The 24,906-nt window shown below is 42.6% G+C and overlaps 1 protein-coding gene and 1 non-coding gene across 3 annotated transcripts in view; both read left to right on the top strand.

Annotated features, from left to right (window-relative positions):
* Positions 1 to 20,166, top strand: part of PLAC1 (placenta enriched 1) — a 77,788-nt gene extending 57,622 nt beyond the window's left edge. For both annotated transcript variants that reach the window (XM_025276606.2, XM_025276603.2), the window contains exon 2: positions 19,441 to 20,166. In XM_025276606.2, the coding sequence (XP_025132391.1) occupies positions 19,499 to 20,038 (540 nt within the window). In that variant the 5' untranslated portion in view covers positions 19,441 to 19,498 and the 3' untranslated portion in view covers positions 20,039 to 20,166. The remainder of the gene's footprint in view (positions 1 to 19,440) is intronic.
* On the top strand, positions 5,100 to 5,173 carry TRNAE-UUC. The gene has a single exon. It is a non-coding gene; the product is annotated as a tRNA-Glu (tRNA).
* Positions 20,167 to 24,906: the final 4,740 nt, after the last annotated feature.

Below are 24,906 nucleotides of genomic sequence, written 5' to 3'. Positions count from 1 at the left end.
ATTTTCTCTATTATGAAAATAGGAAAAACATTACTTATCCCCCATGTCACATTGTGTGCTGTGCTAAGTCACTTCAGTCGTGTCTGACTTTGTGACCCCATGGACTGTAGCCTGCCAGGCTCCTCTGTCCATGGAATTCTCCAGGCAAGAATACTGGAGTGGGTTGCCATTTCCTTATCCAGGGGATCTTCCCGACCCAGGGATCGAACCCGTGTCTCTTATGTCTCCTGCATTGGCAGGTGGGTTCTTTATCACTAGCACCACCTGGGAAGTCACACTGGATAGACTGAATAGATATGGAGATACTCTGGAGTAAAAAGCACTATTCAAGTCCATGGGCTAATGATAATAAAGCACAGGCTTCCTACCTATTGAGTTTGGGGAGCCATTGTACATTCTTGTCATGGAATCTAGGCCCTGGAGATGCTATGTATGACAATGTGTCCACCTCTAGGGGGCTTCTTTCCACCCACCAAGGATCTGTCCAAATCACCCAGCAGGAACCGGTGCTAGGTTAGAGTGCCTACCCAGGCTACATAAGGACTGTTAGGGATCAAAAATTATGGTTTCCATTACCTTTATTTATTTCCCCCATGGGAATAACTGAGTTAAGTTGAGTGAGCACAAAAGATTTGAGAAGAGTTTCCTTTAGACTTTGACCCTAGAGCCCAAATACTGTTTCCCATGCTTCTCCAAGTTTCCATTCCCTGTCACTCACATAGGAGGCCCCCTCCCCACCAGTCAGCAAGGAAGCCAGATTTTTCCAGTGGGAGGAATTGCAAGGGGGGTGCAGATGTTCCACGTCAGTACATTTCAAGGACAGGTCCAACCTGTTTAGCCTTTAACTCATAAACTTGCCTTTTCTTCTCAATATACCATGATCCAGCCCCGGGCCACCCAGGCTCCCCCCAACCCCCAGTCCCTTAGGGGAAACAAGGTCCTTGCTGGCTGAATTTCACATGAAATTCCCAAGTTACAATGAACAGTGCTCTCCTCATGGCCACCTGACACCAGAGCGGTTGCTCAACCCTCCCTCATTCCCATGCCTGCAGGGCTGGAATTAACTTGGTTTCAGGGGCCCCTGACTAAATCAACTATTTCCCAAGGTGCCCTTCTGCTTTCTACTGCTCTTGAATGATTTCATCCCGAGTTTCTCCTCCCTTCCTCCGGCTTGAGCTTTCTTGAGGATTCTCCCCTTGCCTGTCATACTCAAGTCGACTGTTTTCTCATAATGCCCCTCCCCACACCTGGCCCAGGCTCTTCTTTGGATTCAGGAGTGGTCCTGTACCCATCAGCAACTGGCAATCACCAAACACACACAGTTTCCTGAAATCACCTCAGTGTCCCCTGCCAAGAGGATCTAATTCCAGTACACACAAAACAGGGCAGATGCCTATAGAAAAAAAAAAAAAAAAAACAGGCAAGATACAAATATCACCAAGTTTTCCGATGAGAGTGGTTTTCAGCAAAATAGCTTGAACTGGGAATGACTAATCAAATCATAATCCATGAAAATCTACTCAAGGGCATTTTACAACACTTTCCTAGGAGCATTCTCTGAGAATACAAGTATCAGAACTTTATACATTGGGCTTATTTCTAGGCCTGACCACATTTTTTAAGCAGGGGAAAGTGTTACCAGTTCAGAAAACCAAGAAATGTGTTGGCATTTGATTTATTCTGCATGAAACTTGCTCGTTTTTCTAGTTTGGAGGTTAAGCAGGGGGACAGAAAGGACAACCACATTGATGTTAATACCTGTCCCCTTCCCTACCCCCACCTGCTACCTTGAAACCTAGTAGGTCTCCTAAATAAGCTGATGTGCCAGGCAGGGGCCATTGTAAGTAGCACACGAATGAAGTGAGAGAGAAAGGAAACTTAGGAAGGCTCAGAGAGCCCTTAGTGGGGTGTTGGGCATATTGTGAGCGCACAGTCAATGTTAGAGGTGCGGAGGAGGAAGAAGGAGAAGTGATACGGAACCAATGGCCAGATGACCTTGGATTCTACTGGAAAGAAGGGGTCTGACAGCCAGTGTCTCTTTGCCCAGGTACTCTGCCTTTCCAGCCGTGGCCCCTCAGGTTGAACAGCTGAGACTTTGTTCCCAAACTCACAGGTGTTCAGTCCCGCACACCTGGATGGAATGTGGTTCTCACCTTCCTGCACTTACTGAGTTGCTCTGAGGGAAATGCTGTACATTTTTTCAAAGGGAGCCTGCACTTACGTTTGCTCACGGTAAATTTTAAAATTCAGAAGATGATGAGCTTGTTGACTAACTAAATATGTCTGTTTGGATCCATTTGTGGCCCCTCCCAGGCAGATGCCTCCCCGTCCTGTGGCTGTGGGCTCCAGAAGCAGGGTGGGCAGTGGGGTATGAAAATGTGAGTCGTTGGTCTTCTTGGACCCAAAACTTATTTACAGAGCACAGGATTTACAGTCAAAAAGGGTGTTGTTTTTTTTTAAACAGAAGTGGGCAAATCATAGATACTCTCCATGTATGCAAACCTCCTTTCCAACAGTTATGAAAGGACATTCTAAACTTTAAATGAGAACCCTGTTGGCGAAGCTCCACCCAAACATCATGTTGAGAGGAAGATCACCTAAGAATTACCAACTTCAGGACCTGAAATCTCCCCAGTAATGCTGTGACTCCAGAAGTAGGCAAGGGTCCTTGTTATGGCCCTGGCTCACTTCCCCACCGCTGTTCATCTCACGTCAAAGCATAAGCTGGTAACGTACACCGAGGGATAGAATTCGACCCAGGGTCAGGTCAACTTGAACAGTTCTGCACAGAAGTCCAACTTTAAATTCTACCCTCTGTGGAAGCAGTCCCCTCCTGCAGCTGCTCACTCCCAGCTGCCCAGCCAGCTGCCACCAGGCCAAAATTACCCCTACCTCGGGGTCCTCTCCACACACTGCCTCATGTGCTGACACATCAGCTGGAATTGCCCACAGTGAAAGTCAGCTCTGATTTTCACTAATATATATATATTTTTGTAACTATAAAAGGGCAACTTAGAGATACCCCTCACCCTCAGCATATGTGGAATGAGATAATACAAAAGCTTGCTGAGTCAAACCCCAAGAACCAAATCGAGCCAGAGATGATGTGAATGTGGAACCAATCAAAAGTTTCCTGGCTTAGAAAGGCCTGGCTTAATGGTTCTCTTTAAAATATTTTTAAAATTTTCAATCACGTAGGATGGAATCCTCACACTCTTTTTCCAGATCCTTGGTGGTGGTGGGTTTTTTTTCTTTTCAAGATGTTGAGCCTGTTTCTATGTGTCATTAGCAGAATTTGTAGGCAACAGGAGATTGGGTGTGACATTGAGGCTGGGAGTCCCGGGCAGCAAGAGGTTGAGAATCAAGGATTCAGGATCAAATCACTGTTGCTTCTGTAGTGAGAGGTTGTCACCCAGGCAATTAAGTGTATATTAATTTTCCAGCAATGTAGTTTGACAATCAGCACATCAAATAAAATATTTCACACCCAGGAAAGGCCAAATGCACATTCCTGCATGTGTGTCCTTAAGTGGTATTTTTATGGAAGGAAACTTTCTTTGAAACAAATGTCAGAACAGAAGTTGAGCTTATGAAAGGCACTGAGAAACCATGGCACAGAGGTTTTAAGACATTGCCGGTAAAAAGCACAATCCTCCACCTCAGTGCCTTACACGGTCGTCATGCACGTTCGATGCTCGGATGGCCCACCTGTATGTACAGGTGTCCTCACTCACTTGCACATCGTTCACAGCAAAACCTGGTAGTCAGACTGCTTGTGTATGAGAAATCAAAGTGGCTGGCGGATCGGTCATCTGGCCCCCCAACTGCTCAGCCTCAGGACAAGAAGGGATCTCACAATGCTGTATGGGATTCTATCTGCACATCCCTGGATGAGCAAGGAAATTAAGCTGTTTTCTTACACAGCAGAGAGATTCAGGTGCCCTGAACCCCAAGTGGAGAGCTTCGATCCACCACCGCACTTCTGTCTGGTGTCTTGGAGGGGGTGTGATGAGTATGTACCGGTAACCTGTGCCTGAGGAAGGAGAAGATTAGGGTTGGCCTTGGTCCCCTGCCTGGGGAGGCCCCTGCGACTGAGAGATGTTGCGGTACATCATCAGGAAAAGGTTGCCACAAATCTCATTTCTGCCTCTGCCTTCCCGGATGCCTGCCCACCGCCCCTTTTTTTTCATTCATTTGTACATACATTCCTCAAGTATTTACCGAACACCTATTTCAGGCATAAGCCTGGGCTCGCCAGGGCAGGAGTGTACAGAAGACGCTTGTTTTCTCCTCTCCCTCTCAATGGGTCTTCTCTCCTTCTCTCTCTCCCCATAATTCAAGTGGTAACAGGGGTGGATGGAGGAATATCCAAAATTCATCCCTGTTGGAGACATCCTTGCCAGGAATTTCCAGCAACCCCCTGGGGAGAGTTGCAGATTGATGAGAATCCAGCTGGGACTCACAAGGGGGTGGAGGGAAGTGGGGGTGAAAGGAAACCCGCAGTCAGGCTGTCTGCCCAAGCCCAGGCTATAAGTCTCATTTATCAGGCATTTGCTCTGTGCCAGGCTCTGGTTGTGCCATCTCTCCTACCTCATTCAACCTTCCAACCCAAGAGGTAGTTATTATACCTGGGCCTGGTTCTTTATGAGGAAACTAAGGCCAGGAGGGGGAAGTGACTTGCCCAAGGTCACCCAGCTAGGAAGCAACATAGCCCCAGTTCAAGCTTAGGTCTATTTCCAATGCCCAGGCATTTTAAAAACTCAGAATGTGGCTTAGACATCAGCATTAAAATAGTTTGAAAATATAGTATTAGTCACTCAGTCGTACCCGACTCTTTGAGAGCCCATGGACTGTAGCTTTCCAGGCTGCTCTGTCCATGGAATTCTCCAGGCAAGAATACTGGAGTGGGTTGCCATTTCCTTCTCCAGGGGAACTTCCCAGCCTAGGGACTGAACCCAGGTCTCCTACATTACAGGCAGATTCTTTACCATCTGAGCCACCAGGGAAGTAGTTTAGGAGCTTCTAAAAGGTTCTATGAGCCCTGTTTCTCTGCCTAGTTTACTTTAGTTTTTCTTTTCAAGAATTATGATTTTAGGGGACTCCCTGGTGGTCCAGTGGTTAAGACTCAGCACTTTCACTGCTGTGGGCCTGGGTTCGATCCCTAGTCAGGAGACTAAAATCCTACAAAACTTGTGCCACGGCCAAAAAAAAAAAAAAAAAAAAGGAATGGTTTTTAATAATAGCTCCCATTTATTGAGCACTTACATATCAGGAACTATACTAAGCACTTTTACACTCTTTGGTTTCATTCACTCCTCACAACAACCCTAGGAAGTATTGTTGTTGTTGTTACTATCCTTATTTACAAATGAGGAAAGCAACACTTAGAAAGCCCAGGGTTACTCAGCATGTAAAAACTGAGCACAGCTTTTTACCAGGTTTCTCTGACACATCAAAGCCACTTAGCTGCTAGAGTATCATCTTGCCTTGAGCCCTCTATGATATTATTTTGAAGAGTCTTTCCTCAGACTTTCTTCTCACCCTTTCCCTGTCCATATAAATCTCACCCATTTCTGTCCTGTAAGTGAGCTACGTCACTGTCTCCTCTATAATCTCCTCCCCAAGACCACTTATTATTCCCAATACCCAATCATCCTAGACATCCCAAGCATGTATCCATACAGGAGGAATCATAACTAGAACATTACTAGCACCAAATTTTTAGTCACCTTTACAGATAAGCTCATGGAATCTTCAGAAGACAAAGTAAAACCATAAATTCTTATATTTAGAAATAACAAATACTACTTAAAACTTGATTTTTAAAAAAAATGCCTCCTAGTTTGATGATCTCTTACCAGCAAAATCTCTCAAATGAAGGGGAAAATCCCCCTTCCTGAAAATCAGTTTATTTTATAAACAATGATAAGGTGGCCCTTTCGAAAGTGTTGCTTAATTAGAGATTCAGAATTTAAACATACATTCTTAGTGATGTGTCCCAAATGACCATATCCCTTGAGAAGAACAATCCTTCCTATTTCTTTAATCTGCTCCTTCCCCCTGGTTTTGTAGCACAAACACCAGGGCAGCTGCCATTTTGTGCCGAGAATTTGTCTTTCCATTTTCCAAGGGAGCAAAGAACAAGGAATATCTCCCTTATCTCCCAATCCCCTGGATGGGGTCGTGCCCTTTGAGGACTTACTCTATTTCAGCTTCTACCTCTAGGCAGTCAGAAAAATAACTCTGAACCACCCAGAGAATGAGCACCTGCTTCAGTGACTGTCCCAACGTGAACACACTAATCCCCGGGTTTAGGAGAGGGTCGCCTTCCATGCAAAATGGCCAGGCTCTTCTGCTGGGTCGGCCCTGCTGGTTTTAATAGCGCTGTCTTGATTTCTAACAGCTGGGGGCCACAGTTGTTCAGTTCTTATTGTGAACTAGTGCATGGCTCACACAATATAAGATTCTTCATGAGGAGTCTGAGAGAATGCCAGATGGTAGTATTAGGGGAAACCAGGTCAGTTCCTTTCTCCAACATCTCAAGCTAGTGCCTTTGACCAGGAACCAAGAACATCCCAGCCCCACTGCTTTCTTAATGCTTACCACGTGGGATTTTTTTTAAAGTGAGTACTAAAATGTTTCTGGAAGCTCAACTTTTATGAGGGCACCAGGGTTGCCCAGCAAGTTATTTAGAACATGGAGCCAATGTGAAGTCCCTTTCAGCAGTCTGTTCCCTTCCCCCTCCCATCCAAGCCCTGCGCATAGCTTCACAAACATCCAGGCCTGGTAAACATACCCCAGCATTCCTTTTAAAGACATGATGAAATCAGAAAGAGACACAATCTCTGTCCTCGGGGTGGAAGTAGGACCATGTGATTCCCCACTTCTGTAACAAATGCAAGAGTTTGAGAAAGTGCGGTACCTTTTTTCCAGTCATAGAGATCTTGAGGGTTGATCTAGCAGGCCATTCTTCAGAGTTGGGGTTGCCATATTTGGTGGCTTTTTACAGAAGCTTTGCCCATTTCCTTTGTCAAAAATAGATGGGGAAGGCCTGAATATATAGCGTGTCCTAAGGTGCATTATACTCTGGGTCACCATGCAGCTCATGGAATAAATGTGTTCCACTGAAATCAGGAATGACAGCTTGGTTTTAAGAAGTCAAAACTACAAGGAGTGATCAGTGACCTCGAATTATCTTCTCTGAGCACTTCTGAATTTCTGTCTCTCATTTATTGCTTTTTTTCTCGGTTCCCTCTGTTTGAAAAGCTATTAATTTCCTCACCTTCCCATCTGTCATCACCCCATAAGTAATCTATGCCTCTTTTTGTGATGTCCTCTTTATCAGACACCTGCCCTGTATTACTTTCCTAGCACCGGCAAATACTAGACAGAAAACTCTGGGAGCTCCATGCTTATGGCAGATGCTTCCAATCCTGTTTTTGCCACTTACTAGCTTTGTGTCTTTAGTGAGTTCCCTAATGTATCTGATGCTCAACTTCTTCTGTAAAGTGGGGCTATTACTAAGAGTACCTCCCACACGGGGTTGCTGTGAGGATTCAGTGAGATACTGCAAGTAAAGCCCCTTAGCACAGTGTCTCAGTAAATGTTTGTTTCCTTCCTTCCTTCTTCAGAGGAATTTCAGTTTCTCCACCAGATAGCTGCCTCTAATGAACAGCCTTGGGTGGACTCAGTTTCTTTGTTCCCATAACTTAGGAATACAAAGAAAACTTTAAAAAGTGACAGTTGAAACACAAATGACACCTTCAGCCGCTGTCTAACAGGTCTGCCATCTTCAGCCTGTGAATACTTTGTTGTTCCTTTTGTCGTTTTCAAACCTTGAGCTGTTCTGGAGAGTTCGGTCTCTGCCCCTCACTGCCATTTGCCCTCTTAGAGCTTCTCTCAGCTTTTTGCAGCTGTGGGAAGTTGCTCCCAGAGGCCCTCTGTTCCTTTTGTTTGCTCTGCTCCCTTGGCTGAGTTTGAGAGTCATTTCTTCTCCCTCTCCTAAACAACGCGGCCGCCAGCACTGACGCAGAATTCACCACGTATCTTGAAGCAGTGGTCCATAGGTCAAGTCACTGCAGGACTTTCCCTTCCTTGCCACAATGATTTGCTCACTGTAGTATCTTCCAATTTTGTATCTGGTGTAAAGGCGGAGAGAAACCAGGCAGGCTCCTGGGAAGGCCCAAGGCCTACAGTCTCCACCCTTCTGGGCCCCCATTTCCACAGTTTTAACATGTGATGTTTGCCTTTGAGGACCTTACAGGATTGCTGCAAGGATCAACGGAGATAACGAGAGAACACGCTCTATGGGAGGGGTGTCTCTATACACAGAAAAGATAGCCAAATTAAAGAAAAAAGCAGAGATTTATTGCCATATGTGACTCATATATATTGAAACAAACTTCCAAAAATCCTAGGATTCTGTACTTGCTTAGAACATTGCAAAGAAGCACAAAAAGGTGGGGGGGGGGGTTGTTCCCCCCACTCCTTTCTAGGTTAAATAGAGAATATTTAGACTTTTGAGCACTTGCCCTATAGCTATGATGCTAGTTCCAAAGAGCAGAGCCCCAACCCTTCCATTCAGTGCAGAAGTTTGTAAAGAGAACCCCCAGTGTGAGACTTTCAGAGGTTATGCTGCTTGAAAGGGCCAAGTCAGCCCCCCGTCATTTAGAGCTGGACAGCAAGCCCCATTCTGATGGCTACATTGTGACTCACCCTCCCTTCTCCCCTGGCACCTTATCCTTGTCACTGCCACCAATATCAGCAAGGGCCAGTCACAACAAAAACCTGGCTGAAGACTCAGGTCCCTGTGAGGCCGTATTGTGTAGTCCTGTATATATCAGGAAGATGTATATAAATAACTGCATACTCGTGTGTGTGTGTGTGTGTGTGTGTGTATTCTCTCCTGCCTATATTCATAATATATGCACTAATTATGACCACATTATGATACATGATTATGAACACATTATGAATTATGGTCATATATTACGAACACACACATGGGAACACACATGCGGCATTTGGTGATAGAGCCTTCAAGACACTGTAATCTAGCCTCCCACATAGGACAGGAATTCCCTTTCCAGCCATCCTAAGTGACCACCCAGACTCTACCGGAAGGCCTGCAGAGAACCAAGGAAGCTTAGTTCTACAAGAGACTTCTCTGTGCATTTTTGGACAACTTTTAAAGTTAGAAAAAGCCTTCCTGATATTACACTAAAATCTCCCTCCCTCCTTCCACTCTCTTGCAGGCATCCAGTACCATCAGCAGCTTTAGACAGTACCTTTAAACAGGCTACTTTCTTTCTAACTTCCTGTCTCCATTCCTGGTTAGTTATCATCTTCCTAATCCCAAGTGGAATTTAACGTTGTAACAAGACAAAGAGTCAGAACGTTCATCCTTTCAAACTCTTATCTCAGGAAGAAGGCATGTGTGTCTGTTCAATTTGTTGGAAAAATATATTTATTAGTTTCCTAAGGCTGCTGAAGACTCTTGAGAGTCCCTTGGACTGCAAGGAGATCCAACCAGTCCATTCTAAAGGAGATCAGTCCTGGGTGTTCTTTGAAAGGAATGATGCTAAAGCTGAAACTCCAGTACTTTGGCCACCTCATGCGAAGAGTTGACTCATTGGAAAAGACTCTGATGCTGGGAGGGATTGGGGGCAGGAGGAGAAGGGTATGACAGAGGATGAGATGGCTGGATGGCATCACCGACTCTATGGACGTGAGTCTGAGTGAACTCCGGGAGTTGGTGATGGACAGGGAGGCCTGGCGTGCTGCGATTCATGGGGTCGCAAAGAGTCGGATACGACTGAGCGACTGAACTGAACTGAACTGAACTGAAGGCTGCTGTACAAAGTAGCCCAAACTGGGAGGCTTAAAACAACAAAAATATATTCTCTCACAGTTCTGGAAGCTAGAAGTCCAAGATCAAAATGTCATCAGGGCCATGCTCTCTCTCTGATGGCTCTAGGAGATGATCCTTCATTGCCTCTTCTAGTTTCTGATGTTTGGTGAAAATCCTAGGCCTTCTTTGGCTTGTAAATGATCGCTCCAGTCACATGGCTGTCTTCTCCCTGTGACTTCACATCATCTTCCCTCTGTGTCCAAATTTCCCCTTTTAGTAAGAGCATCAGTCATATTGGATTAGAGCCCACCCTAATGATCTCTTAATTTCATTATCTCTGTAAAGACCCTATTTCCAAATAAGGTTACATTCTGGGGTATCAGGGGTGAGGACTTCAACATATGTTTATGAGGGGACATAATTCCACATGTATGTGTATATATATATATATATATATATATATACACACATATACATTTATAGCTAAATGATGTAAGTTCAACAGCTTGGCCCTTGAGAAATATTTTAGAAAAGAGGCCTTTGTTCTTAGTTAAGGGGAAGATAGATTTTCAGGAGTAGAGGCCCTCCTCTTTTTGTTGTTAATATATATTTTAATAGTATTATATATCACATATGTATATATTATCAGATATAATAATGTAATAGGTTAGCCTAACATTATTTATATTCTATATATTTACTTTTAAATATATATACATTATAATAGACAGATGATGAACACAGGTTCAACGTATCATGTATCTATTTTAACAAAAGACTAATTGCATAGAGAAGGTACCAAGCCAACACTCTGCCTTAAGTATTTTGACATTGCAGGGATAAGGACCTATCATAGCAAAAGTCAAATTTTTATTATAGAAAAGTTGCAGATGGCAGAGATGGAGAGTGATATCTACCAGCGAAATACAACAGCATATGCAGAGATGGGGTCAACTTCAAAGCATTCTAGGGGAGCACTCAGGCTGGGGGCACGAAACAAAACCTGGAGTTGGCCTGGATCTCTCTCAGTCTGGAGTTGGTGGAGTGGATTGAGCAAGTCTGGCCCAGAGTGAGCCAAGGGTCAGCTTGCACTGGGGGAGACTTAATCCATCTTGCCTCTGATTTTTCAGGAACCTCTGGTGCTTTTTGATTTCCACCTCTGTGCTCAGAACTGACAGTGGACACGTAGATGAGCTCTGAGGAGGAACAGACATCCAGCCCATGTTTTGGTTCCTCCTTGTAGCTAAGGGAATCCATCCACGGGCGACTTAGGAGATCTGTGTCCACTGGCTTCAGTCAACCCAGTGGTTCCAGGAAGCCCCTTCTAGGCACCCAGCACTCTTCAGTACCTTGTGGACCTGGGACTTTCGGTTTTGATGATACTATGTCTCTCAGTTGCCTGACTTGGTCTGGGTGGTCTTAAGAATTTCTTCTCTCCTCCCATGTAAAGCCAAACCAAAGAAAGTTGTACCTATCTTCTGTGTAGAGGTTGACTTCATTCACTTATCTGATACCATCAGAGTGGGGGTAGGCTGTGAATCTCCCATTGCATCTAGGCATGCTGACACTTGTTGTGCTTGGTTGCTTGATAGCAGGAAGGAGAGCAGTGACCTGGGTTGGGGAGTTAGTGCATGGAGTGCTAGCTCCGTTTCGAGTGGCTGGTTAGGAGCTAATCAAGAGGGCAGTGGGTACATTTGGCCTGGGCCGACATACAGTCCTTGGCATCAGTGAGCTCAGTAGACAGGCAGGTGGGTAAGTGGGCAGGACTCTTGATGTGGGCCCTACACTTTCTACCAAGAAAATTTTCACTGTTGCCCCAGGACTTCAAGGAGGAGTTTGGGGAATGAGTGGAGGAGAGATTTAGCCAGTAACAAGGTTCAGGCCTTTAGGGGTTGGATAAGGAGGCACAGGGGAAAATGGTAATTTTTGGTGGTTCCTTCATTCTTTTATTCGATAACTATGTACTGAGTACTTACCATGTACCAGACACTATAGTAGATCAAGACTCAGCTCCCTAAGGAATTTACAGCCCAAGGATTAAGGGATGGGAAAAAATAGTAAGGATCATGGCAACAGCAGGAAATAGATTTGGGTTTTCCTTTCTTCTTAATGTGTGTGTCTGTGTATTCGTCCATCTGTCCATCTGTGTGTGCCTGTATATGTGTGTGAGAGAAAGAGAGAGGGAGAGAAGGATTTGCTTTTCCCACAATGTCCTGGCCTCAGGGCAATGCCTCTACCTATTCCAATATGCAGGCAAGCCTCCCAAGCTATAGGCTCCCTAACAATGGGCAACAGCTTTCCTACCAAAGAAACCTTTTCTAAACCCTTTCTCCCTCTCGGGAGTCAAGGGATGGTGAATGGCCTCAGTCAGGGTGTACACACGTGGACCAAGTGACCACATTCTGGGTGGGGGCATACACAAGGTAGCTTTGGATTTGGGAGAGCCACATATTAGTCAAGTCAGGTAAAAATCAGCCAAACAGTCTGTAAAGTAAACTGTGGTTTGATTTGGACTTAAGCCATCCTTCAGCTGGGGCCGTAGACGTGCACCTCACTTTGAGAAAACCTGTACCCAAAAATCCCAATTTTGAAAGGGAGAGAGGAATGTGCCTGACCATTTTTGAAAGCCACCTAGAGCCCTTGTTTATTGACACAGGTGTATCAAAGAGGTGGTGAAGCCCTTGAAGGAGCATCTGATTCAGTCCTCTGCCTTCTGATGGTAACACCCGGAAGTCATCTTGGGCGAAGGAGCCTTTCTCTGGTTTGGGCAGCCTTCCAGAGATGACTAATGGGTTAAAAAGGCGGCCATGCTGCTGTGGACTTGCAACCTCTGCCTAGACACAAACTTACCTTGTCTTTTGAAATGAGAAGGGACTCTGGGGCTTTGTGGCAAAGGGTGTCATTTTCTGAAAAATCAAACTCAAATAAATTATTAAATTAACACATGAACTGGATTAAGGGCACGCATTTGGGATTTTCCTTACATTTTATGAAAATTATGAACTACATCCCTTCGTTCAACTCTAAAAACTGAACTAACTCAGCTTCTCTTCATGAAAGGGAACGGGTTCCCATAACCTGATATTTGCCATTTCCACCAAAGTACAGCTTTCTATATTTATTTGGAAATGCTTATGTTCAGTCAGGGTATGGTTTACCCTTATTATGACTTGATTTCACATCAGACTCCTCACCTTTTAGTAACCAAATTTATGACCCAGAGAAAACTTCTCTCTCTTACAAGGAGCTTGGATTCTTACTTATTTCGCAACCTTTATTTGTGCATGAGATGAACCATGACATTTAAACTATGCTTGATAGCTTAACAGATTATAAGAACAAAACCAGATGGCCCAAACAAAAATAATGCTTTGATTGCCTTCAAATTCAATGTCAAAAATTAAAAACAGCTTTCAAAAAGCCTTGCCTTTTTTTTTTTTTTTCCAGAAATGACTTTGGATCATATATATGTATATAGACTTTTCTGCTCCCCCCAAAACTAAAAGTATGAAACTAAAAATTTAACAATGATTATTTTGAGATCAAAGAGTACTTTCTGTTTTTTCTATATCTCCCAATTTTTCTACAGTTTTTTCCCTCCACTGTTTCCACCTCTAGAATCAGAGGGGAAAAAAAACACTTTTAATGATTAGTTTAATTTGAATGAAATCTTTCCTAGGGTTGAGTCAAGGTGTTTTCCTTGGTTGAGAGAATGGACATTGTTAAGCATTAGCAGTTCATAATTCTTCCTCACCAAACAATGAATAATGTGTGGTTACTTTAACAGCTTGTTTCATGAGGCTGAAAACGAAACTGGGCCCAGATTTCTTTAGAATGAATGTAAATTCTACAAAAGCAGTAATTTAATTTTCTAACTCACCTTAATGAGCCTTCAACATCATTAATATAATAACAATCCTCACTTTCTTTGAGAGCAGCAAACCAAGTAATTCTTTAAAACTGGGCCTCAATTTTAAAAGGCCCCCAAACTTTGACATAGTTGGCTGGGCAAAGTCAACAACATGTGACTATTTGAATTTCTAAGCTAAAGGGTCCACAGAGTGCTAGGATTCTTCTGTTTTTATTTTTTAGAAGGATTTTTATTCCAACTCAGATTCATTTTTCTTCAAATCAGCTGCAAGAGCATGAACAAACTTTGCTGCAAATCAATGCCCTGACAGTTATATTTCCCTGAGATAATTGCATACTGCTTTGGAGTTTCCTTTTCCCCTCTGTTTCCTTTTGTTTTGACAACAAGATTCTGGGAAAACAATATACAAGTGATAACTCTGCTGTCATGAGTATACTGAATTTTAAAAATAAATAACTGTCGACCCCAAAAGCTTCCAGGAGCCTATGGAGTGAATTCTTTTTCCAAACTGTTCTCAAACCAGATGTGGAAATGTTTAGCTAATTCCCCTCCCCATTCCCCATGCAAAGAGTTCATATGTGTCTTTAACGACATCAGAGGCGATGGGGAGGCAAAAGTCCTGTCTGCTTTCAAGGAGATTTGTGTTACACATCTCCATTTGCTCACCAACATCACAAGACTAAGCTGGACTTCAGCTTTTGTCTCTCTTAAAAAATATCTTCTTTTCCATGAGATTAAAAACGCTCTGTGTTTAGACCAATATTCAATCTCTTTCTTGTAAGACATTAAGAAATAGAGTTCATATTCCCAGAATGAAACGTTTCATGTTTTTTTTTAATAATGTAAAGGATGTATTAAGATTTAGGCTTATTAGGGAATTTTTTTAAAAGGGGAAAGGAGGAAAACTCTTTTAAAAGAACTGATGGAAACTGTGTATGCATAAACCACATTTAGAAAAACAGAAAGCTACTGTACTCTATAGCTGCAAGGAAAGCAAACATTTTGCATCCACGTGTCATTAGCAGCTCTGGATTTACTGGCCTCTCTATAGCTCAGTTCAGGACTGTAGGTACCAATAGCTGAGCCCTGTTTGGTTATACAAATGCATGGAAGCTCAGATTCTGGGATGTCACAGGGATAATCTTGCAGTTTTTCTAACAGTCCAACCTCCTCCAAGAAGCCAGGGTGAATGTTCCCCCCTCTGCTGTTATTTCTTCCCCAAATCTTAAGTCCCTTAGCTCCTGGGATGCTGTGCACAGACCCAACTATGGCTAAAAATAGCTCTAATTTGGCAACTCCACACAGCCCTCTCTTCTCGCACCCCCTTCCCATCTTTAGCCCTTCAGCCCTCTTTTTCCTCTGCTCCCCCTCACCCTATAATCAAAGCCCACCCTCTCCCTCCCCAGTCAAGTCCAAGATGCCATTCTACCAGCACATCTCAGCTGGATATTAGAAAGGGCTGCTGACTTGATGAATTCACACTGTGTTGTGAATGAGTTATAACCTTCCCTTAACTCACACCCACACTCCCACACACACACCCTCTAACTTCCCTGGGAATTGCAGGCATTAGGGAAGGGAGGCTGCCCAGTCCTGATGACCTGTGCTCAGCAAAATGGAGCAACTCCCCAAGAGTGGCATTAAGCTAAGCCTTAGCAAGTTCATTAGCAAGTGCCTTCTTCTCTCTCCTGATGTCCCAACTCCTCTCTCTCACCTTAGAGAGGCAGCCATTTTTTTTCCTTTGGTCACGCACAGTTTATGGGATCTTAGTTCCCCAACCAGGGATTGAACCAGCACCCCCTGCATTGGAGGCACAGAGTCTTAATCTCTGGACCGCCAGGAAAGTCCCTAGAAATGCAGTCTTAAACACAGGTCCACTAACTTCATTTTTCAGTTTTATCTGAGCCCAAGCTATGTTGTCACACACATTTATTGCTCCAATCTTGTGGCAATCTTGTGGTTACAAGAAAATCAGAGGAAACAAATTCTGTCCTATGCTCAATAAGCTCCCAAACTCAGTGATGTTTACTAAACCCCTTCCTTCAAGACTGATTCAGTGAATGTAATTCAAAAAGCTAATGTTGGGGGTGAGAGTGAGGTAGTCTAAAATGATTGGCTGGGGGGCAACTGTAATGTTTCTCAGACAATCTGGACTTTTTATAATTCTCTTTGGATTAACCATGAGAAGGAGGAGAAGGGAAGATAGAAAAGATGCTCGAGGGAAGGAGAAGAAGTGGATGGCTAACTCTCTGGATGAGAACACAGCCTTAAACTTGGTCTCAGTTTGGGGGTTTGAACAACAAAACTGGAGTGGAAGGATTGTTTCCCTGGCCTATTCCAGGAAGTACTTAAAAGGGAGGTTTTTGTTCAGGGCAAATAGGTCCAGACTGTGAGATGACGTAGGAAGGAGGAAAGAGGGAGAGAGAGAGAGAGAGAGAAGGACACTCCTAAAGCGAGCTCAGGACAAGGCGGTCTTCCTGAGACCAAGACAGTAGTGCAGCAGTCATGGCGCGATGACCTCAGCTTCCAGGAGCAACCTCAGCAAATGCACATCATTCTGGAGCAAGTAGCTTGTTTATTTAGCTGTTGAGTCATTATCCAGGAGCAGCTGGCATCAGAATTTACTTGCTTTTTGTTGTTGCTGTGGTCATCACCATTGTATTCTGTTTGGTTGCTTTTTTGGAGGGGTAAGAGGGTTGAGTTTTCGGTTTGTTGCGGCTGTTGTTTTTTGTTCGTTTTTTTCTTTTTTTGCTTTGTGGAAAACAAACCAAAAAAATAGTCTTAGGAGAGACATTTCAGAACAAAGAGGAAAGGAAGGAGCCAGGTAAACCTCTTAGGCTTCTCTTTACACCTCAATATCCTCAAGAGAATGAGGAGTCAGTAACAAGGGAGGGAAAGACAGGGCCACCAATCAGATCAAGTGCTGACATAAAAACAAAACTTCCCATCCAGGCCACAGCACCTGGCTAGTGGGCTCCTCTGCCATTAAAGAAAACAGCAAATTCATCAGTATCAAAGGAAAAGAAAGAGCTGCATTTTTGCAACGGAGAAAGAGGGGAAGAAAGAACTGTCTTGGGGTGCTTTCTATTTAGCACAGTGCTGGGCACAGAGTAGACACTCAATAGATCAAATGAGTTCATTTACTCAAGGATTACTTAACTCACCAAGGAGCAAAAGTAAAACCCTGCATAGACATTTCCTTTGAAATTTTAGGCACTTTTCTATTTGATTTATTCTATTTTCACTTTTAAAATTAAAGCTGAGTTGAACGAAATGTGATGATATTCCTGTTTCTTCCTTCTTTCTTCATGTGTACCCCTTCTGAAGCAGAGCTTTAGACACTTGTTCTGAGCTTGACTCCGTTTTGCTCTTAATTACTCTGCCTGTCACTCTTTAGGAGGTAAAGGCAATAGGACTGGGAAATGGCTACAAAGCTTCCTATTGGAAAAGAAAGTAAGTTTAAAAGACCAGTGAAAATAAAAGCATGTCAAGCAAAGCATATGACTCCATGAGGTGCAAGCCATGGCCACAAAGAACACCTTAAGAGATGCCTTGACAATCAATGTGTAAAGTGCAAACCCATGACTTGCTTTCTTCAATATGGGACTTTTTGGTAGTTTTCATGTGTAATATGGATGGGGAAATGTCCAAATAAAAACCATTATGTTTTTATTTCTGCAATTTCACTCTTTTATAAGGTGTCTTGAGGAATATATTAGGGACTCTGTTGGTTATAATGGCTTATGATGCTACTGCGGGCATTTTTATTTATATATATGCTGCTAAGTCACTTCAGTCGTGTCTGACTCTGTGCGACCCCAGAGATGGCAGCCCACCAGGCTCCCCCGTCCCTGGGATTCTCCAGGCAAGAACACTGGAGTGGGTTGCCATTTCCTTCTCCAATGCATGAAAGTAAAAATGAAAGTGAAGTCGCTCAATTGTGTCCGACTCCCAGCGACCCTATGGACTGCAGCCTACCAGGCTCCTCCGTCCATGGGATTTTCCAGGCAAGAGTACTGGAGTGGGGTGCCATTGCCTTCTCCGTTATATATATATATATATATATATATTTTATTGAAGTATAGTTGACTTGCAATGTTTCAGGTACACAGCAAGGTGATTCAGTTATACAAATACACATATATTATTTTTGAAATTATTTTCCATCATAGGTTATTACAAGATATTGACTATAGTTGCCTAAGCTCTACAATAAGTGTTTGTTGCTTGTTGCGTATCTATTTTTTAATTAGAAATCTAGCCTTCTATTCATATTAAGTCAAATAAGTGGAATCAAGATGTCATCATTTTTTTAGTTAGGCAAGAATTCATAAGTTTTCTAAAATATATATATTGTACATACTTATACATATGTATAGAAAATTTTTTCTACTACACTTGATAAAGGCTTGAGAAAAAACATCAAAAAAAAGAAGAGATGCAGAAATTAGAGAATGTAAACTAAATGAAATGAGAATACTGGATATGAAATAGAAAAAGTGAAACTAACTAGATAAAAGCAAAAGGTCATCATATTGTCCAGTTGTTTTTAAACATGGCTGCTGATTAGAAACATATCTGGAGCTCTGAAGAAAAAAGCAATACCTGAACATTTGTATTTTCAAAAACTTTCAAGATAATTCTGACATGCATCCAGACTTTAAAAAGTGACTGTAGGTTTTTCTATTAGATCCCACTTTTGGTGATATAGAGTTATATTATTTTTCTGTTGACCAATCATGATACAATGGTATTAAGTGAGTAACAGTTACATAATCACAAGAGTAAAAGATGTTTATTAATTTTCACAATCAGTAGCCACTGCTGGCATTTTTAAAGCATTCATTTGATCACTTTACATAAGCCACTTGTTTGTTGGAAATAAACCACAATTTCTTGCTGGGTTCTCATTTAATTAAATTTGTTGCTAACCAAAAGAAGGCAATAGAGAAGAGTTCATTAGTACAGTATAGGGGAGGACATTGGGGCCTTCAGGAGGAAAGTGCTGTCAGCTTGAATTAAACTGTTATTTTCTGTCACCTTATTTAATGTTTGGCATGAAAACAATTTTGTTTTCTTTTTTGTTGGGGTTGCACACAAAGGAATGCCACTGCTAATCAGTGTAGACTTTCATTGTATATGTGAGGGAGTTTTATACCCAAACAACATGGTAAAGTCGTTTAAAGAAATCATTGTAGTTATCTAGAAACCCATGAGTTCCAACAATGAAATAAAAATTCAGTTCTCTCTCACAAAGATATTTTCCTTTGCTTCTTATTTTTTTTCAGTTTTATTGAGGTATAATAGACAAATAAAATTGGAAGAGATTTAAAGTGTACAACGTGCTGATTTGACATACATTTACGTTGTGAAAGAATCCCCCCTATTGAGTTAATAAAACACGTCCCTCACCTCACATGTTTAGCTTTTTTTCTTTTCAGTGAGAACGTTTAAGTTCTACTCTCTTCACATTTTTTTTTCAATGCTTTAGGAATGGCCTCTTTTTTTTTTTTTTTGGCTGCACTGCGTGGCATACGGAATCTTAGTTCCTGGACCAGGAATAGAACCCGTGTCCCCTGCAGTGGATGCAAGGAGTCTTAACCACTGGACCACCAAGGAAGTCCCTGGTCTTTTTTTTTTTTTTTTTTTTCAAATGGTCATGTTTGAACTTACCATAAGAAATATGATGATTTGCCTTTTGTGTTTTTGTGTGTTCTAGAACTCCTCACGGGATAGCTTCCTGTTTCCTGAGAGTCGTTACCTGATAAGCTGCCAGAATGAAAGTTTTCGAGCTGATAAGAGAGCTGATCATCCTCACCTCTGTGTTTTCAGCCTGTTCTGGACAAAATCCAGTGACTGTACTGTGCTCCACAGACTGGTTCATGGTCACGGTACACCCCTTCATGTTGAACAACGAAGTGTATGTCCACTTCCACGAGTTACACTTGGGCCTGGGTTGCCCTGCCAACCATGTTCAGCCACATGCCTACCAATTCACCTACCGTGTGACAGAATGTGGTATCAGGGCCAAGGCTGTCTCTCAGGACATGGTTCTCTACAGCTCCGAGATATACTACACTTCCAAGCATACCTCATCTAAGTATGTGATTCCAGTGTCATGTACTGCCCCGCTACGTTCCCCATGGCTCACGATGTCCTGCTCCAGGAACTTAGCCCCCAACGGAGGGGTCACAACCCGGAATGGCGAGACATGTTATGAAGTGTTCACCTTGTCACAGTCCAGCCAAAGGCCCAACTGCTATTGTCTGTCTTGTGTCTACAATGAAAGAGGGCAGAGTCAAGCCCCACATCACTAAGTAGACAAATAGAAGCTCTTATGACCCTCCTATGTGTGTTTTTGAGAAAAAACAACTCATGGTGATTTCATGAATGAGCTTTTAAAAAAAATTTTTTTGTATATTTTTAGGGAAAAATAAAATCCTGCTGGCATAGAAATATCAGTTGGGCATTTTTATTTCATAAACACATACAAAGCTTTTACTATGCGCCAGACACTCTTCTAAGTGCTTTACAAATCTGAGTGCCTGATCCCTTCTCTAAGATGACTTCTTTCTCCTTTAAGGGCCCCCAGTGAATCCCTCCATCTGTCACGCATGTCCCTGAAACTACACCACCCAACTTAGCATTTAGCCACATTCCTTCTTAGTTTGATCTATCACTTTTCTGTATCACTTTTTGTCCATGGAAGGCAGAATTCATACTAGTGGTTTATAAACCACCAGTGGTTCTAGGAATCACTCAACTCACATCCCACCAACTAGAAGGCATACTCCTGAGGCCAAGGGGTAGACCTTATACTCAGTCACACACTCATAGTACTCTGAAAAGTTGCCCGGCTTATGTGATCAGAAAATTTTCAGCCAAGCCTGGCTATCCATTACTGTTCTCAAAGACTTGCAAAGGGAAGGTACATCAGTTTATCCAACAGTGAGTTCTCTGGGTCTCTTTTATAAGTGCACTAATCCCATTCATGAAGATTCAATTCTCATGACCTAATTATCTTCCAAGGGCCCCACCTCCTAATACTATCACATTGGGGGTTAGGATTTCAACATACAAATTAGGGACGGGGAAGAAATACCCAGTATATCGCAGTCATGGCCATCAAAGAAACACAGCTGTTCATTTAAAAATCTCCTGCCCCTTCTTGAGGAAAACTAGGTAACAATCCCTGAAAATAATGTGTTCATTCAACAAACATTTAGCACCCTCATCCTATGTTCCAGGTATTATGTTAGATGCTGAGTATGCATTGGTGAATAAGACTAACATGGTCTAATCAAGAGAAGACAAGTAAACAAGCCTAGGGAGCTAGAAGCTATTCTAGCCCAGAGAATGGGCCTGTTCAGAGGCCTGAGGATCAGGGATGCAGCCATCAGAGAAACTACAATTAGTTTAATCCAATGTAGTTGGGGTAGAGGGCAGTTGACAGTGGTGAGAAATGGGGTAGAAAAGTAGCAATAAACAAGGCTATGTACAAGAAAATGAGGACTGCTCTTCCCCATCCTCTCTTCAGAAGCTTATGGATTATTAAACACTAAAACACCTATAAATAACATAGCAAACTGTCAGTACTAGATATAGGAGACCTGGACTACACAGGCAAGTTGTGCACTTGACACCTCAAGGAGCAGTATTCGTGGAGACACCCCCGGGGGCTGTGCAACGTATCAGCCTTGGCGGACACTCAAGACCTACTCGCTAATAACAGCTGTTACCATATGCCTGATACATTATACACATGACCTTATCTAATCCTCACAACTGCTCTGCAAGATAAAAATTATTTTCTCTGTTTTCTAGATGAGGAACCTGAGTCTCAGAGAAATTGAAGCTAGACAGTTAATACGTAACATTACTGGGATTCAAACCCAGGTTGGACTAGCTCCGAAATGCATTTTCCTCCCCTACGCTTAACACTCCCTCCCAGAGAGGAGAGGCTTCCAGTTGGGTTGAAGGATCCAGGAAGATTTCCTGGTTGAGATGGGCAGTGATCTCATTCTTAGAAGATAAGGAGGAGTTGGCTAAGCACAAAGTAGGACAAGGGGCATCCTTTGGGAGCGTAAGAACTGGCACAGGGCAGTTAAGTGTACTCTGATGGGAAGACACCTAGGGGGTTAGGGCTGTAAGTTAGGTGACAGGGCATGAGAAGAACAAATAGGGGAAGGTGTAAAAGTGTAGGAAGAGATGAAAATGAGAATGATTTCAAATGAAGAACCACAAGACTTCATTCATTTTAGCCTATGCCTATAGAAGCCCCATTCCTGATCAAGAGAGAAAGTGAGCTGTGCAGGCAAATTTGGAGTGTGACAGACTCCAGACCCTGGAGCAGAGAAGACAGGCTTCATGGGGGCCATGAGATTGGAGCTAAGCCCTGATCTGTCTGACAGGATGTAGGTGAAAAAGGAGATTGAATCAAAGAAGATGTCATCACTTAGAGCCCTAGAAGCTCAGAAGACATGGTCAGTTCTGGCTTTAAGTAAGGAAACTGGAATGAGGGTAGAGGATACGGGTAAGGAAGGATGAGTCCAGGTTGCACAAGTTGACTTGGAGATGATAGTGATATCCAAGGGAACATGTCCAGGAATTAGTTCAAGAAATTGAGCTTCCTTGAACTGGAGCTTAAGAAAAGGGTATAAGAGGTAATTACTGGGAGATAAAAGCCTTGGGAAGATGACATGAATCTAGGTGATTAGGATCAGAGAATGAAAACTCCCTAACATTCAATCTTCAAGGCACAGTTGCAAAACAAAAGAGAGAGAGAGAGAGAGACAACAAAGGATACCAAAGAGAAGTGATCAAGAGATGAAAGAAGTGTGACTCAGGGGATTCTAGACCAGAGATTTGGGTAGGTTAGTTTTTCCAGTGCAACAGATAAGTCAAGATGGAATAAGCCTAGGCCTCATGCAACTGAGGGCATTTGAACTAGGCCTTAAGTGAGAGGAAGGATTTCATCAGATGAAGATGGAAGGCAAAGGCATTCTAGGCAAAGGAAATAGCAAGAACAAAGATGCAAAGCAATATTGTATCAAGAATCATATTTTACCTGGGTAAAAATCTCTGTATAACTGGGCATCATTTTTTTCAGAATTCAAGAGTAATCTGCACTTGTTGACTCGGACATGTCTTTACTCAGTAAAGCAAACTTCAACCATTTCAGTTCCATGTTTAATCTTTTGTGCTTGATCATGTGCTTCTTGAGCATGGAAGACCCTGTCCTGTTTGTTGGTTTGTTTGTGTTGCTTTTCTCCTATGTAGTACTTGGTGAAGGTATTCAGTAGGTGCTCAAGCCTGTTTGGTGACTGTTACTGAGAAAGGGCCTGGAAGTTCATAAGCATAGAAACCATTCAAAAGATGGGAAGATAAAAATGCTTTTAGAAAAAAACGCATTTTGAGTTGGCTAGTTTATTTACCTTTTGGCATGCCACTCTGAAAGGGCATTTTCTTCCTTTATTGTGGTAATGTCCATTTCACTTTTAAGGTGACATGGTTTATAAAAATCTACCACATAGTTTTAATCATATTTGTAATAATAATAAGAAATGCTTTATTGCCCTCAAAAGAAATGAGCATTTTCACATTTTGTTCACTCTCTGGGAAAGCCAAAAATGTTTGAAACCATGTGTTATGATAATTGCTTGTCAAATATTTAAAAATATTTCACTGATAGAAGGAGAGTCAAAGTAACATTTAAATTTTAATTCCTATACCCTGAAAACGGGGTATTATAATACTAATTATAAAACAGCAAACCAGATTTTTAAAAAACAGTATAAAGTATATATAAATGTCAAGGGCAAAAAGTCTTTTATCCCTAATTTTAACTAATAGGCCATTTTGGAGCTGCATGTCAATACTCCCATCCCTCCATTCCTCCATCAAGAATGAAAGTCTGACCAAGCATTAAACTAAACACAGCATGTTCACACACACACACACACATGCAGACAGAGGTACACACACACCATGTTTATAAGAAATACACTATCCAAAAAAAAGAAATACATCATCAAAGATCAAATGTTTAAAGAAAGGCTAATTTATGAAGTAACATCTTTTAATTCTTTTTCTCTGTTTTCTTTAAATCTAATTAGTATTGCAATCCCTGTGGTTGATCTCTATGATATACTGCTTAAAGTGTAATTATAGTTGTTTATTCCCATAAAAGAGAGAAAGAGAGGACAGGGAGACAGAGACAGAGAGAGACATAAGGAGAGGGCTTTCAGTCTTGCGACTTTCTACAACTTTTTCAGAAGAAAACAAATGATTTGATCAGATTTCAGCTTATAAACTTACACACTGATTATACAATTATAAAACTTTCTGTATTAGTTATCTATTGCTGAACAATGTGCGTACATGCCAAGTTGCTTCAGTTGCGTCCGATTCATTTCGACTCTACAGACTGAAGACCACCAGACTCCTCTGCCCATGGGATTCTTCAGGCCAGAATACTGGAGTGAGCTGCCATTTCCTCCTCCAGGGGATCTTCCTGACCCAGGGATCAAACCCGTGTCTCCTATGTCTCCTGCATTGGCAAATGGGTTCTTTACCACTAGTGCCACTTGGGAAGCCCTTGCTGAATAACAAATTACCCCAAAACAGGACTTCCCTGGTGGCCCAGGGGGCTCAATCCCTGGTCAGGGAACTAAGATCCCAAAGGACATTTGGTGCAGCCAAAAAAAAAAAAAAAATTACCCTAGAACAACAACTAGTTATTCTCTCATGGTTTCTGCGGATCAAGAACCTGGGCACAATGTAGCCAAGTGCCTCTGGCTCAAGATCTCTGAGGAGATGCCATCAAATTGTCATTTCAAGATGCAACTGGGGTTGGAGATTCCACTTCCAAGCTCACTCAAGGGGCTGTTGGCAGGAGGCCTCATTTCCTCTCTGTGAGCCTCTCCATAGGCTGCCTGAGGGTTCTCATGGTATGGAAGATGATAATGACAACAAAGATAGGAAGTGGGAGAAGAGGGAGGGAAGGAGAGGAGGGACAGAGTCCAAGTCGGAAGCCACAGGCTTTTTGTAACCCAGTGTCAGAAGTGACATCTCGCCACTTCCGCCATGTTCTATTTGTTGGGGAAGTGACTCTGGAGGTCCAGCCCCTACATGAGGGGAGGGGACTACACAAAGGTGGAAGCACCAGGAGGCGGGATCACTGGGG

This window comes from Bubalus bubalis, chromosome X (assembly GCF_019923935.1).
Source record: "Bubalus bubalis isolate 160015118507 breed Murrah chromosome X, NDDB_SH_1, whole genome shotgun sequence".
Taxonomy (NCBI): Eukaryota; Metazoa; Chordata; class Mammalia; order Artiodactyla; family Bovidae; genus Bubalus; species Bubalus bubalis.
Note: the sequence above shows the minus strand (reverse complement) of the source record. Positions and strands in the feature narration are given on the sequence as shown.